The sequence below is a fragment of the Ochlerotatus camptorhynchus genome, unplaced genomic scaffold (genome assembly GCF_037179485.1).
Source record: "Ochlerotatus camptorhynchus isolate MF236.1 unplaced genomic scaffold, CSIRO-AGI_Acam_v1.1 ptg000213l, whole genome shotgun sequence".
NCBI lineage: Eukaryota > Metazoa > Arthropoda > Insecta > Diptera > Culicidae > Ochlerotatus > Ochlerotatus camptorhynchus.
In genome coordinates, this window is record NW_027040703.1 from 5,985,865 (window position 1) to 6,001,740 (window position 15,876).

A 15,876-nucleotide genomic window follows, 5' to 3' on the forward strand; every position below is an offset into this window, starting at 1 on the left:
GCAGCAAGGACATTTCGGATGAAAGAAGGCCCCACGTTTTCTTCTGTTTGTCTTGTCAAGAAAGTCTTTATATCTTTGCACGATCTGTTTGAGCTTCTAAAAATCATAAACCTGTCTGGGCTGTTCCAAACCCTTAAGAGAATTAACAAATCTAAACAATCAAGTCTGATAGGCCAATAAGTACACGGATTGCACGAACACAAAAACAATGGAAAATTTCCCAGCTAAATTTGGTTCCAATTGTTGCGGTGATTTAAGTTGAACTAGTGTTACTATTACTAGTACTGTCACTTTCTTTTAGAACTACTCGGAATTCGAAAAAAAAATTAATACTATTCATCAATCCATTTTCTGCGCCCACGAATTGATGTGATGTGATGTGATGGCTTCTTAATGCACGAATGCAATCTATATCACGAGTACGATAAACAACAACGATTACAGTAAATGCATCAAACGAGTACAATACACAGTTGAAACTAATACTGCGCGTCGCGATGATAAATATCTAGGTAGGTATGGGATAAGATAAATGCCTTTTTCTTGTAAGTATTTGCCAAAGGGATTTTGATTTGTTTCTTTTTTTTCGAATCTGATTTGTCAAGACCATGTATGCCAAGGGCGATCACAAGCGTCGTCAATCGTTGTCGCTGTTGTCATCGTTGGCGGACAGAAGACTGGTCGATCCGTAACTACGGAGTCTGCGGATGTGCGGGAGAAAAGAATTCAAAATTTAAATTTTTAACATTGCAAAATTAGTTCTTATTCATTTTTATAAACTAAAGATGAACACATTTCTATTCCTGAACGCACAACACACAACTAATGTCATTTTATTTATTGAGTCATGCTAGATCGTTAATTGCAGGATGGATTTTGTATAAAAGCAATGGGTTTATTGTAAAAATATGAGCTACCTTCAGTTTGAGAATTGTGAATAATAGGCAACGAAATTATACTAGTGCTAGCGGAAATATTTTCGAGGCTCCTGTTAAAAATCCAGCTCAATCGACTTGAACTAGGGTAAATGATGGCTTCGGCAGCCATCGACTGTTTTTGACAACCACAATTTAAACGTTATTTTCGCTGTATTTTTTCACTCGATTCCTTAGACTTTCAGCTTCAATCCTAATACATTTTTACGGCTGAGAAAATCTGTTATGCCAGGTGTTTCTTCAAATGAAACATAAGCACATGCAAATACGGCTGATTTCGAGTTGCCGATGATAGAACAGCTGGTTAACACACAGTTTAAACGGAAAGGTTGCCGAAGTAAAAGAGGATGCCGACAATAGTCTCACTCACCTGAGAAGTTTGGAGCGCATTAAAAAACGTTTTCTACCCGTTTCGGACAGTTTTGTCGATTGGAATGGATAGAAGAACTAGCAGCAAATAAATGTAAACAAACAGACACGTCATATGTGTGCGTGACACTGAGAAAATGCTAACAGAAGTGCGGAAGCTGCTTAGATTGCAGAGAATACGTAAATTCCTCTAGGTACTTTTAACTTTTCGTATTTCCCTTCTTACAGAAAATCTATGGTTCGGCTTTACCAGTTTAATATGTACGGAAAAAATTCCCATCACGGAAATGTCTCGTTTTCTGATGACAAAATTAAGCATTTTTGTGCACAAAACGCAAGGAGATTTTCATTTACTCAATTTATCTATCTATCTACCGTATGCGTGATAATGTTTGCACCATCGTACAAACACAGACAAACAGACGTAACTCTTTGAAAAACTTGTTCTTGAAAACATAGTATCTCAAAACATATAATCTCAGTAACGACATCTCTCTGGCTTCTCGCGGAAAACAAGCTTGCTCGCTAACTCGTAAACAATATTGCATAAAAGTTCTATAGAAGGTATAGAAACGTCAAAGTGATCTGATGCTAGCGCTTCGGCGAGTAGTTCGCGGAACTGATAATATTCAAATCAACCGTTAAATGCATGAACGAAGATACACAATGAAGAGTTACGTCTGTTTGTCTGTGGTACAAATAAGGTTCCCGTTTCACCTGTGCATACAATGCCTTGGTTTTCTTTGCATGCACGTAACCTATTGGCGTTGACGGCGACTCTGTAGCTCTTTACTTCTATGCGATAATCCATAAGCAAACGTCAGACTGTGCGTGAAACATGACGAACTTTGTACTAGAAATACTCAGAGGGAGAGATAGGCGGAGATAATGTTTTGAGCCAAATGAACTGTCAAAGTCTGAGCCAATCGAACATTCCAATTAGATTTTTTCCGTATATTTCTTATTCTTACTAGAATAAATTTGAGAGTGTTGCAATCGAACAGAAATACAATCATCTTTATGTTTTGTGTGCTTCTCAAATTCAACTAGTTTTTGGAATCAAAAACAATATTCTAACTCTATGGATTAATTGATCTTCGTTGGTTAATGAATGGCACCAAGAAAAGTGCAAAATATTGCGATGCAATCAATTATTATTTTGCACGTAAATCGAATCAAAAATACAAGGCATTTGAAATGTTAGCTTCTAGCAAGGGTTGCAAGATAATTTAGGAACAAATCCCTGCTGCCGAATTGTATTTTGTTTTCTCCGCCTATCCCTCCCTATGAGTGTTTCTACTTTGTACTATCCTTTCACTCCACCGAAAATTCCAATAAGAAACTGTCTATATTTGCTGGAAGAGCCGAGGGGTGCGACACATCTAAATCTCGATTTTAAATGATCGAAAAATCTCACACTAGCGAATCAATCTACGAAAAATCTTTTTTCATCTCTTGCATCTAAACCCATCTACTTACATCGCTCTCCACCTTTTTGCACGAAATCTTCAAAATCATAATCAATCGTGTTTCTATCTATTAAGCGCGAGTGCATCTCACAACAGCAAAGCAAAAAATTTCCTGCATCTTAGATAGAGTCGCCCCCGTCGGGAAGAGCAAATTTTTCAATGGTGCCGTCAACGCCAATAGCTCATACCGTAGTAGGCTGTTTATACACAAATGATTTACTTAGTTTGACAGTTGCACCATGACGAAGTGGCAGCGTATTCATGATTTATCCCACGCGCAAATGTTGCAAAAAGACATTTCAATCACCGTGGGAGTGTCCCGGTGGACCGTCAAAAGGGTTTTAGACCGAGAAAAGAAAGGACAACTATCCGCGAAGGTGGCCACAGGTCGTCCGAGGTCAGTTCGGGTTCCGAGGGTTATCGCTGCTATCAAAAGGAAGATTCGGGTGAATTCAGGGCGTTCAATAAGGAAAATGAAGATCGTACAGGAAGGTTGCGGGGCGAAGTCGAGGACACGGAAAAAAAACTCTTGAACTTCCTTAAGCGAAAAAATCCGGTAATCCTGTTCACCGACGAGAGCATGTTTACCGTCGATCCTGTATCAAATTCCAAAACCGACCGGTATAGTAGTTCTCTTCCGGTAAAAGACGTGACCGACGAGCACAAGAACGTGTATCTGACCAAGCATCCTGCTAGCGTTATGGTGTTTGGATTGGTGGCTTCCGATGGCAAAAAAAATTGACACGGTGTTCATTCCAGAAGGCGACAAGGTCAACACGGAGGTCTACAAGTAAGTATGTTCTTCCGTGGATTGAAGAACAGTACGGTCCGAAGCCAAATGTTGTATTTCAACAAGATGGGGCTCCGTGCCACACCTCGAACCGCACTCAGAAGTGGTTGCAGAAATATCTTCCGTTCTGGGCGAAGGATATGTGGCCGCCATCCAGCCCCGATCTTAATCCACTGGATTACTTAATATGGCGCGTCATGAAGGCCAAGGCCTGTTCTAAAGGCCACCCGAGTACAGCAAGCCTCAGACAAACATTGACCCGTACCTGGAGAGAAATCGGATCCAGACTACATTATTAGAACCTTCCGTGCATTCCGGAAGCGTGTGGAGGCCGTAATTGCAGCAAGTAGCATAAACTCGAGCTAATATTGAATCCCGAGCAAGGCCGGGCACGCTCAGCTAGTAGATTATAAAAAAAGCGAAAATTGTTTGGAGGAATTTCTAGCTAAAATTTTCCAATCGCGAGATATTCGCGATCAATCATATCGATTCGAGATTTTTTTGCTTTTTTTCTAGCGCCCTGGAGAAAACCTTACCTTGCCTCGAAGTGTTTCTGATTAATTGACAAGGTCATGTGGTAATTGGTCATTGCGAGAATTCAATACTGTTACGCATTTGATCACAAACGTTTGGTTGTTGGGTACATTATCAAAGAGCTTTGGGGGTGATTTGGCTGACAGCAAGGCGAGCGAACGTTCTTAAGCAACAATAATTTATGGTGGTCCTGAAAAGAACCGTTTTTTCGTGATGGTTGAGTAATGCTGAGCTATTGCACTGAACGAAAACATCCGCAATACATCAACTGATTATTGTATTGCTCGAGCCCTTTAACAATGTGCTGTCGATTTTCGGATGATTTCCTTATGGTTGAAATCGTCATCAACTGATGAGCATCCATATGACTGTCCTCCAAATAAAGGATGATATTTATTTGAAAATTGGCTGTAAAACATACAGGGCTCAGAGGACAACAATTTAAGGATAGGATGACTTGCAAATGCTTTGGATTAGATTATCAATTCGAATGTTTACATTTCCATATTGAATAGCCATGAACAGCCATTCATCATGGATACAAAAATTCCTAATTGGTTGGTAGAGGAAACTTCCTCCACCACGAAATAGACAACTTACGGTTTCCACGCTTTGCCAATGCTCGTACCACCTCTGATAGCGATGGCTATGCTTCCACCGCGTTTTTCTGCTCAGAGCAACAAATGACGTTCGATAGAATTATTTAAATTATCGTTTTGAATGATTTGCGTTAAGGGGCTGAACCAATACCAAATGCATTTTTATTTAAGATGACTATCATTCTCCAGAAAGCATTACGCATTCTAACTGAAGGCCTTATCTCTTCTCATAACAATGTTCATTCTGTATTTGAGAGGAAAATCATATAATTTCAAAACAATCGTCATCCGGTTGCAGCTATCATTCGAAAAGGCAATTTCGATGTTTCGATTTGAATGGTCTGAGGTTTCATTCGAACAGAGAACGGTGGTTTGGTACAGTGTGGTGAGTTCAACACGGATGAGGCTGGCGAGCTTTGTTGTTTGGAACGAGGGTGACGCGCTTAGCGTAGATGGTCAACAGCGGCTCACGACGAGCAACTGAATCCAATCAGTAGCGATGCGGCTTTTTCCTCTTTCTTTAATGAATTGACGCTCATGTCGACTGCAGCTCACTGCTTGCGGGCAGCCTTTCGTTGTGTTCTGGAGAAGAATGTACAACGCCACGCACCGAAAGCACTGCTGCTTGCTGATGACGACCGACCTGACATCACCACTCACCACACGCGGTGATTAAATGAACACCGTTCGGCGAGACCGGATGGAATTCGATTTTGAAATCTGTGTTAGGGAAAGCGCTTTTCGCAGACAATCGGTGATAATTTTGATCACCATTGCAACAGTTGGACATTTGTGTAATTTTAAATAGTGACCTATTGAAAATTGATAAAGTGTTCATTTTAGCAGATTCGTAGATACATTTCCAACCGATTGGCTTGTTTAGATTAAAATCCATCCGCTATTGACAAAGTTATAAGTGGTCAAAACCTGACCACTTTTCGTAACGCGGTCGATTTTGGTTTTTAGAAATTGCACCCGCAATATGTTGCCGAAAGACGTACTCCTACGTCAAAAATAATGACTAATAGGAAAAATATCTACGGTAAAAAATTTCACGTAATTTTAGGTTATTGAGAGTCCACGGTAACATTGGGCATCCCGAACATATTCTACTGCAGCCGGAGAAGTGGCCAATTCTTCATATCAAACTTCATGAATTTTTAAACTCGGCCAGTGAAGACCTTGCTGAGAGAATCCGTGGTTACATTGGCCATCCTTAACATGTTCCAGTGCCTCCGAGGTAGGGCCAATTCACGAACAGAATAAAATCCTGCCATGCGGCAAGGTGCCCACTGAATTTAAGATTTTTAAATCCCTGATAATTTCATGAATTGAAAGGTCTTACCTTTTTGTAACATGCTAGCCTAATAAATCAATATCACAGTTTTCACTTGAATCGTTAATTCAGAAGATTTAAGGCAATTTGCGTTTTAAAACTATGGGCCGAACATTAGGGAGTCATTTTGAGACGTGTTTTTAATTATGGCCTACGAAATTTATATATTGACCTTATATTGGTATTGATGAAGTCATTTGCGAGGACGACGAGTCTGCAACTCTTTACTCCTGTAGGAAAATCCCATAATCAAATGTCAGTTTCGAGAAACATAGCGGATAGTTTCTTTACATTTTCACTCCACTGAAAAGTCCCGAAGGAAAATCGGGTCTAAACGGTACGTTAATTCGCGTCTACAAAGCTTCTATAACTCTTTACTCCTATCGGGAAATCCCATAAGCGAACATCGCTGTACACGCTATTTCAAAACTACCCAAATTTTGGTTCAATCCACCCAGATCGGTCAAAACTGAACCTACCCAAAAATGGGTAAACTATGTTGGGAGTGACAAGTTGACAAATGAACAAAGTCGATCGGATTCATGTCGCATTGAAATTCCCGGTTATTTCCCGGAATATGCCGGTTGTTCTCAATTCCCGTTTAAATCCTGGTTCTCCGGTTAGCAAGTTTGGGTCAAAAGGTTTCTTGTCCTCTTTTTAAAATCTTATTTCAAGATATAAAAATTCATTGCACTTGCTATCGAACAATTGTGTTCCATATATTGATTGAGATCTACCTCCTAACCCAGTGTACCACCACTAATCTCAACAAACATTGGAAGCAGAATAAGAGTTTATTCATGCAAAAATGTACTTCTTCAGGTGAAAATAGCTTATTCAAATATTAATGGGCTGCAATTGCTCTTTAGAACTGCTTTGAATCCATAAAGCTCATAAGATATGGCATATCCACACAATTTGCCTCAAAAGCCATACCAACCAGTCTTGGAACTTTCACTAAATGTTCTTTGAAGTCTTCCGGAATGACCTGCAAAGTTCCTTCTCTTCCAACAAAATCTCCTAAACACGCTCCTTTATCACCAGGGCAGGGTTGCTTCCACTCACTTGCTATAAAACAATGGTTTTCTAAATTATGAGATCATTAGATGATATAATTATATTCTGTACTTGTAAGTAACAAGAAAAGGATGTCAAGGATGTGTTTGACTCATAAAACCTGTCAATTTCGCTTTGAGAGCGTCACAATAGGCGATCTTATGATTCGCGAGCGTTCACTCTGAGTGAGCGCTCACGATTCGTTAAATCGCTGATTGTGACGCACTGAAAGTAATATTGAGAGGTTTAATGTGTCAAACACATACTTCACGACCTCTTCTTGTAACTTACAAGTACTAATTATCATTATCACATCTTATGTTTTCATAATTCGGAAACACAATTTTTATGACAAGTGAGTGGAAGTAACCCTGCACCAGGGTGTCTGCTTGATGAAGAAAACCATATTCCTCGATTTTCCAGAAATTAAAAAAAGAAAGATACACTGCCTAGCCTACCCGGTTTTGGCAACACGACCTCATCAGCTATTACTTTCCTCAGATATGTACTTGTGTATTCTGTACAGGTTTTCATGAAATACCACATGGACCTCTAACCCATGAAGAGTGATCCAGTTCAATCTCAAATTGAGTAAAGCGTTCGATACATTTTATAGAACGTAAAATAGACAGAAATCGCGGGTTGCAAAAAAACGGGAAGGCGCCGCATTTTTCTTCACAAATTGTATACGTGGTAAGCGCCAGGTAATCAGTTCAAGCATTTTATTAAACTGTAACCATCTCGATACAAATCTACAAAAAAAAGGATTGCTTAATCGCTTAGAGTTTTTAGTAAGTTTATGGTCCGGTTCTTAACTCAACACGAGAAGAGGTCCTTGAAATGGCAATTTTCTCACCCTTAGAAGTTCTTTTCTGACTGTTTCCGAATGCAACGCTAGGGGCAAAAATTCAATCAGTTCTTCTACATCTTACATATGAAACACTTGTCTTTAATCCCATCATATTTTAATTTCCCTTGAGCACATTTTGAGACCCAGATCCGTAAGAACACTATGCCTGATAATACGGTCAACCAATCGCTGATTCGCGGCCGAATTCTTCCGGTGGGAAATCGTAAAAACAGCGCTCTTCTAAAGCAAACCATTTATCTTTTCAAGCAAAGTCAGAGAGGTAATAATATTTAAATCTTGAGATCACATAAGAAGTGTCTTAAAACCAAAATAGCGACAATGTATGGAATAGCCAGGAAGAATATATAAGAGCATGATACTACTGTTCAGCATGATTGTACTAAACCTATCGGAATGCCCTGTATGCCATAAATACTCTTCTAATGCGTCACCATTCTCAGCCACAAAGCCAAACAATCTATACTACCACACTAAAAACCAATGCAGCCAAACACATCTAGTAAACCTCCCAACTTACGGTATCATCCTCAGACACCTTCAGCGCATCCAAGTTGATGTTGTTCATCTTGGTAATGTTCAACTTGCTGCCGACTCCACCTCCACCACCAACTCCCTTCTGACTCTGCGGCATATCGTTATCGAAAAACTGAATCGCATCGTTGATTCCCCCACCGGACGACAGCAGCGGAATGCTATCATCGCAACGATTGTCGGAAAAGTTGTTAGAATCGTAGTACGATCCCGTCAGACCGGAGCCCGAATTGTTCGTATTGGAGCTGGACGCAGTGGCGCCACTGGACTGCCGTTTGGGAATTCCCGAAACGGACGACGCTTGCGACGACGAGTGGTGCTTCGAACCGTTTTGACCCTGGGAGGAAGATCGTTTGGAGTTGGCGCCACCACCAGGGGCGGCCGATCGCGATATGTTGTCGAACTTTTGTTTGGCACGTTCGAAATCGAACATATTGTTAAGGGATTTGTCTTTGACGTCGTACGGCGAATCGCTATCGATGAAGGTCGGTTTGGCATCGTAATAGGATCCGGAGAGGAACGAAGGTTGAGTTTCCGTTCCGGACGAGCGCGATTTCGACTGCATTTGACGGTCGTTGTAGTGGCGAGAGTCGAACAACTGTTTGAGATCGTTTATGTTCGGCTTGTAGTTGGAGTTGGAGGTGAAGTTGGATTTGTTAGTGACTTTGTAGTTGCCCAGGTCCTGTAGGGTTTTCGGGCTTCCGCTGAACAACAGTGCAGGGTGTTAGTAAGCAGAGTGAATGATTTCGAAAGCGTCAGCAGCGTCCACGGGCAATGAGGGCGGGTGGGATTATAGGTTAGTAATCAACTGTCTACGGGTAGGTTTTTGGATGAGGAAAAGAAGCAAGACTACTGGGGTACTTACCTTGTCTGCAAATGTTGAATCTGCACCTGAAGACCTTCGGTTTGACCGGAAAGTTCTTCGTTGGTACGCTGCAACCGTCGAACGTGGTTACATGCGGAGTCCAGTTCATCCTCTGCTCCGGCTAGTTCACGTTTCAGTTCTTCAACTCGCGATCGCAAGCGCTTCACTTCTGTTTCGTACTGTTCGGCTCGGCGAACTGCATGGCCAAGTTCTGTATTCGCTTCGGACAGCATTTTCTTCATTTTGCTGTGCGAGTGGCGAATGTCGCTGATTTCCTGTTTTGGAGAGAATCTTCCTACAAACTATTCCGCGGTAGACAATCAGATAAATGTCACTCACCTTGTTCTTGTCCAGCAGCTCTTGCTGCAAAGCGCGGAACTCATTATCACTGTTACTGACCGGACCTCGTCCCTTTCGTTCCAAGCGTTCCTGCAGGTCTTGGCACTCGGCTCGAAGTTTCTTGTTCTCCCTCTCGAGATTCAACTTCTCCGTTTCCAAGCGCTCACGTTTGCCCCACTCGGCGGCATTTTCAGCTTGCATCCGCTCCAACTGGAAAAAACCTAAACTTAGAACAAGTTCCACCTAACGTCAGACTTCCCTACCTCAGTCCTCAGCTCACAAAGTCTCCTTTCCAGCGTCTCCCGGGCAGCTACCTCTTCCGAAAGTGAATTGTTCGTAATTCTAATCTCCACCCGATGTTGCTCCTGCAAGGTCAGTAGCTCCCTCACGGCGTCCTGCTTGGCCGCTCGCAGCTCCTCGCACTTATCCCTCAGTTCCTGCATGTCCTGACGGAACTTTTCGAAATTCTTATGAATACTGTTCTTCTCCTCCCGCTCGATTTGAATCGTCTTTTGAGAATCGTCCAACCTTAGCTGCAACATCGAAATTTTTTGCATCAGATAATCCTCATCATAATCATCCTTCGACAGTTGCTGAATCAGTCTTCTCTCCTCGGCCATCACATCGTTCTTATCTCTCAACTCTACGGAATGTTTTGGTATGGCACCACCCTGCAGGATGTACTCCTCGACATCCAAATCATCCTGACCACTGTCATCCGGTAAATTGTTCACCTTCGTCACCAAACCATCCTCACTGTTGACGTTCTTCAACCCATCCGAGGAAATATCCGGTGAGCAGTTGTTATCCCGTCCGTCCCGTTCCGGCTCGTCAGCCGCATCCAAACTGGCCTTGTTGAACTGACCGGCGTGTTTCATCATCAACATGTGCACCTTCTCCATTTCCTTCTTCAGCTGGGTGATTTGAATTTCCAGCTCGCATTTTTCCCGCTTGTACGAATTGGACTCCTTGATGGCCGCTTCCAGGCTGCTGCGAAGTTGCTTGGATTCCTCACGGGCCTTGTTGCGCTCGGTGCGGACCTGTGAACGGGTAATTAGGAAATTGATGTTAATAGTTGGAATTTTGTTTTTAAAGAATAACCTCCAGAGCGGCCAATAGCCGCCCGGTGTCTTTGTCCAGCTCGATGAGCACTTGCTGAAAGCTCTGCATTGTGCTTCCCTACAATGTGGCTACTTATAAACGAATGGCAAAAAAGCATCGATTATGCTTCAAGTTGTCTCTCATTTGAACAAAAAGTTGGGCGTTGGGTTGACCTTGATGAATAGGGGAAACCACAGTTTTAGCGATTGCTATCTACGAAAAGATATGAACATAGGTATACAGTACCGGTAGCAATATTCGGAACATAAAGTCAGAATTTAATAGTAGAACTGCACTGCCAACGAATCAATGCGCGGTATTCGTAGAATCGTTTAAGGCATCGTAAAACAAACAAACTATCCTCGAACCAGCGTCAACCGCAACGAGACTGTCTGTTGACAATGTTCAGCAGATGAGAGCTAGTCGATGTGAATGGAGAATAGTTTTGCAAATCGGAACCAGTCACGCGATGCCGACAGAATGGCTGCTCCTTAGGAGTAGTTATTAAAATATGTAGAAGCAAACATGCAACGGTGCCTAAAAGGGTACATTATTGAAAGGAAACCTTTTTCCAGTGGGTATGTGTTTTACTATAAACGTGTGGTAGAATTGTAATCTCATATAAAGATTTCATAAGTAATATTGCATAAAACTTCAACGTCAGTCAAAATAAACGAGATGTTGCCCTTTCCAATAACTTGTGGCCGGATGGTATTCAGTTGTGTAAGTTCGATGATTTACGGTCGAAGAAGGTATTGATCCGGCACATTAAAAGTAATTTCAGGTTACTTCTACGTGACGACTAACGTTGCACAGTAGGAGAAACCGAACCAAAAAACGGAACTTATTTTTGCCACTGTTTGAGATCCTATTCCTACGTAAATAAAATCGAAAAATCCATTGGTGATGGTTTCATCAACGGCAGATAACGGGAAGTGGCCTATTTTGCCCCATTTCTCCTAAATTTAGCATGGATCTTAGGAAATCCTTTTCTAATGTACTCTTCCTCAAATCTTGATGGGTGATTTAAAGCATTTTATTAATTAAAAATGTTTAGGAAACGCTCCAGTTATTGGTCTATTTTGCCCGAATTGGCCCTGTATTGCTTGAAATTTAAGTAACTGTACAGAAAACTACTGTAATACGTAAAATATTATAATAAACTACACCTGTCTGGCACGAAAATATTAGCGCCTTGTCCAGAATCCCGAAAAAGGTCAACTTTGCCCAATTTCCAACTTATACTGCATTAACATTAAATAACTGCACAAAAACTAATATGATTCTCGGAAAATAAATGTATTCCATAAAGAGAAAGAGAAGGACACTACCATATTTGCTTATCCTTGACAGATACGCGTATTTTGTCTATAATGTGCAGACTTCTTCAGTTCCGAATATATATTAACCCAGGTACATGTTCACTTAGAAGCTAAGTAAAGTTAAATTTAATTTCCTGTAGGAAATTAAACGCTGTTTACTCGTTGATGTGTCCTAGGTAGTAACTTGAAAAGCCATGTGTGTCCGTTTCCTTGATCCCTGTTGAGTAAAGTTGAATTACGTTGTTTGTTGATCTCGGCTTGAGGCTTTCTGCAACATCCAATTTCCATGGTGTAGATACGGTCCGTAAAATCATGATGTCCTCCGTCGATAGTTGGTGGTCCTCTGTGAAGATGTGTTCTGCAACCTTTGATTTGAAATCATATGTTGGGCCTTTTTCCTCTTGATTTTTGGCCGTATTAACCTCCGCTATATGTTCTTTGAATCTAGTTGCTAAAGTTCTCTTGGTTTGTCCTATAATGTCCTTTGTTACAATGATTACAGCTTATTTGATATACACCTGCTTTACCTAAAACATTAACTGGGTCTTTAGTGAATCCTAACAATGATTTCAACTGGTTATGTCTACTGGTGAAAACTAAATCTAATCCGAATTTTTTTAACAGTGGTCGTAGCTTACTCGTTTCAAGGATTCAGGTGCTGCGATGAGGGTTGTAAATAATTTCCTTTGTAGAATTCTCGCTTTTTTATCAATGATTGCCTGGATTGGGGTCTCCTTGTATCCGTTGAGTCTCGCTGTTTCGAAGATGTACTGTAATTCCTTAACCTTTCCTGTATCGCTGAGTGGAAGAGTCTGCATTCGAAGAATCATGTGGTGGACGGCGGCCATTTTCTGCTGGAACGAATGGTTGGAAGTATAGGGGATAACTCTTTTGGTGCTTGTTGATTTCCTGTAAATTTCGTATTCAAGCAAAGAAGATGATGACGATTCCCTAATGACTAGAATATCGAGAAATGCGAGTTTCCCGTCTTTTTCTGTCTCGTGATTGAATTTGATATCCTTGTGAATTTTATTGATCTCATCTAAAATTTGTGGAAGGGCTTCCCGTTTAACTACGCTGAAGATATCGTAAACAAACCTCCACTAACGGTTTGGTAATAGTCCTTTCTCCTTCATGATTGTCTCCAAGTTGGCCATGAAAAGTTCACACAGGAAGGGGGATAGGGGGTTTCCCATTGGGGCTCCTTGCGTCTGCTTGTAGAAGTTACCTCGGAAAGAGAAGTAGTTCTTTTCCATACAAAGGCGGGTCAGCTTAAGGTACGTCCGAACCTTGTTTCTTCATGCTGCATCCTCTCGTTGTGTTAATAGCCAGTCCTCCAAATGGTTGATCGCTTCCATGACCGGTACGCTAGGAAAAAGAGCTATGACGTCGAAAGATACCATAATCTCGTCCTCGTTGATGTCTCCTGAAGATTGTAGTTGCTGGGCGAACTCCTGGGTGTTACTAACTGCTTTACTCTGGAACTGATTCGGCATACTCTGGAACTCTGTGACTAGCCAATTCGCTAGTTTGTGGGTGGGAGAAGCAACTGCAGACACGATCTCTTGCATTTCATTCCCCGGTTTGTGGACTTTGGGTAAACCTTTGATCCTGGGTAGAATGGGATTGGATTCCCGTAAACGACCTAGTATTGATTTGCACTCCTTCAGTGCTTTCTCCACGCGTTTCACTATATTCTGTAAGGGGTCTACTCGAAGCTGTCTGTACGGTCCGTTGTTGATCTTCGTTGTCATCTGATTGTCGTAATCGTGCTTGTCTATGATAACGACCTTGTCTGCTTTCACATAGTATACTGCTTTACTTGTCAGCTCTTTTACAATCCGAATTTCCTTTTCGTTGGAGCGACTTTGTTCCTGTCCGTCCTTGATTATGTACGATGTGATAGTCCTGACCGTATTCTGTGATGATGTTGGAAGTGCCTTGGTAATCGCTGTCTCTACTTCATTGATGATCTGCTCCATGTCTGGCTTGGTTGTAACCGCGTATCGTAGCGCCTTGTTGAGGTGTGTCAATTGTTCTTCCGTGAATGCGGTCGTCGATGGGTTGACAACCAACCCATCAATGGAGTGAACCCTCGGCGTCGTGGTGATGGTGGATGGGATCTGCTCACCCGTTCGGTGTGTCGTCCGTCTCCGTTAAGACTCGCGTCATAGTCTGTTTAGCTTCCTATCGTGCAGCTTCCGTTTCCTATCCGATTCGCACTCCTCTGCTACCTTGGCCCTAGACAGAAATTCCTGGCATTTAATTGGATACTCCTTGGCCAATTTGAGATGCAGAGAATAACATTCCAAAATCTTCATGTCCAGTTTGCTATATAGTCGTCTGATGCTATCCTTGATGAACTATGCTTCCATCTTCTTTACTACGCTGGGTGGGGATGGTGTCCGTAACTTAATCCTTATCTCCAGAAATTCCATGAAATTCTCCAAAAATGTCCATTATCTCCAGAATTTCTTTAAAGCTATCATCAGAATTCGATTCTTTTGGATTTTTTCACAGTACTCTTTTCTGATTTATCAGAATTTAATATTTTTTTTCATCAGAAGATTTTCTTATTCCAATCGAAATTCCCGTAAGAATGTCTATGATTCCGTATCTATCAATGAGGCTTGGATATTTTGAAAATTAAAAAAAAAAAACAAGAATCTTTAATATTTAAGTACTCCAATCAACGGCGCCGGTGGTGTAGTGGTAAGCGTGATTACCTCTCACCCCAGCAGGCCATCTCTGATCACGAAGGGAAGTAAAGCCGTTGGTCCCCGGTTCATGCGTTGATGGGTCGATAGGTAGGGTCCAGGTGTGGGAGCTGCCTTCCTGGCGTCGGTAGCATTGGTGCTCAGCACGGAAAACAAGATCGACGGAAAACAAACCAAAGGAAAAAAAAAAAGTTCTCCAATTAAGAATTCCGATTTCGAAGTTTAATATCGCACTTTTCACATTTCAATCTATTGAACCATACAGTTCCATAGCTTTTGGTCGGATCCGGAAAATTTTGATTATGTATCCTTGGAGGTTGATTGATTAGACTTAATTATTTAAGACAGTTAGATTCTCCATCAAAAGTGTAGAAATAACTTATTTAAGATTCCACTTTCATGCATGGCGTTTATGGTTGTAGCACCGGTAATATCGGGTGATTTTCTGGTACCGAAATACCGGTACTGGCATCTGAAAATACCGGTATTTTCGGTACTAGTTAGGGGCTGTTCATAAACTACGTAGACAAATTTTAGGGCTTCTTGACACCCCCCTCCCCCTGCGTAGACAATTGTCCATACAAAAATTTTAAAATTTGTATGGGCCGTGGATAATTGTCACCCCCCCCCCTCTAAACTGTCTACGTAGTTTATGAACAGCCCCTTATTTGAAAAATGCTAAAGCTAATTTCAATTTTTGACGTTAAACATATGGTTAAGTATTTTTAGTAGCACTGTCAACAAGTATTGTTTTCATGCTGTCGTGGTGCTGTTACCCTTGGTTACATGAGTAACTAGCACCGTAAATGAATTTGATTTTTGTTAAATCGGAACTAGCTAGGCGCAAAAATATCGATCTATGATGTACCCAAGGAGTATCCAAAACATTCAGATAAGTTTCGAAAACTTCAGATAATTTCTGAGGACTTCATAAAAGTCCTGTATTTTTGGAAGTTTAAAGATCTTTAAGGGTAGGTTCTGAGAAGTTCATGACAGTTCCATGAACTAAAAAAAAAACATCGTGCGCTTGATGAAGATCAGA

General features: G+C 41.4%; 1 protein-coding gene across 3 annotated transcripts in view; it reads right to left on the reverse strand.

Moving 5' to 3' along the window:
* LOC135703426 (coiled-coil domain-containing protein 102A) overlaps window positions 1-15,876 on the reverse strand; it is a 204,103-nt gene that overhangs the window by 169,931 nt on the left and 18,296 nt on the right. Inside the window, exons 3-7 of one of the 3 annotated variants that reach the window (XR_010517745.1) lie at window positions 9,958-10,734; window positions 9,695-9,904; window positions 9,356-9,630; window positions 8,477-9,194; window positions 638-701 (exon numbers count right to left, since the gene is read on the reverse strand). Coding sequence is in view for 2 of the 3 variants with exons in the window: in XM_065224656.1 (XP_065080728.1) it covers window positions 693-701; window positions 8,477-9,194; window positions 9,356-9,630; window positions 9,695-9,904; window positions 9,958-10,734 (1,989 nt within the window). In the remaining variant the exon portion in view is untranslated. Of the gene's footprint in view, window positions 1-37; window positions 702-8,476; window positions 9,195-9,355; window positions 9,631-9,694; window positions 9,905-9,957; window positions 10,735-15,876 lie in introns of those variants that run through there. The other 2 variants (XM_065224656.1, XM_065224657.1) reach the window with 2 other exon arrangements.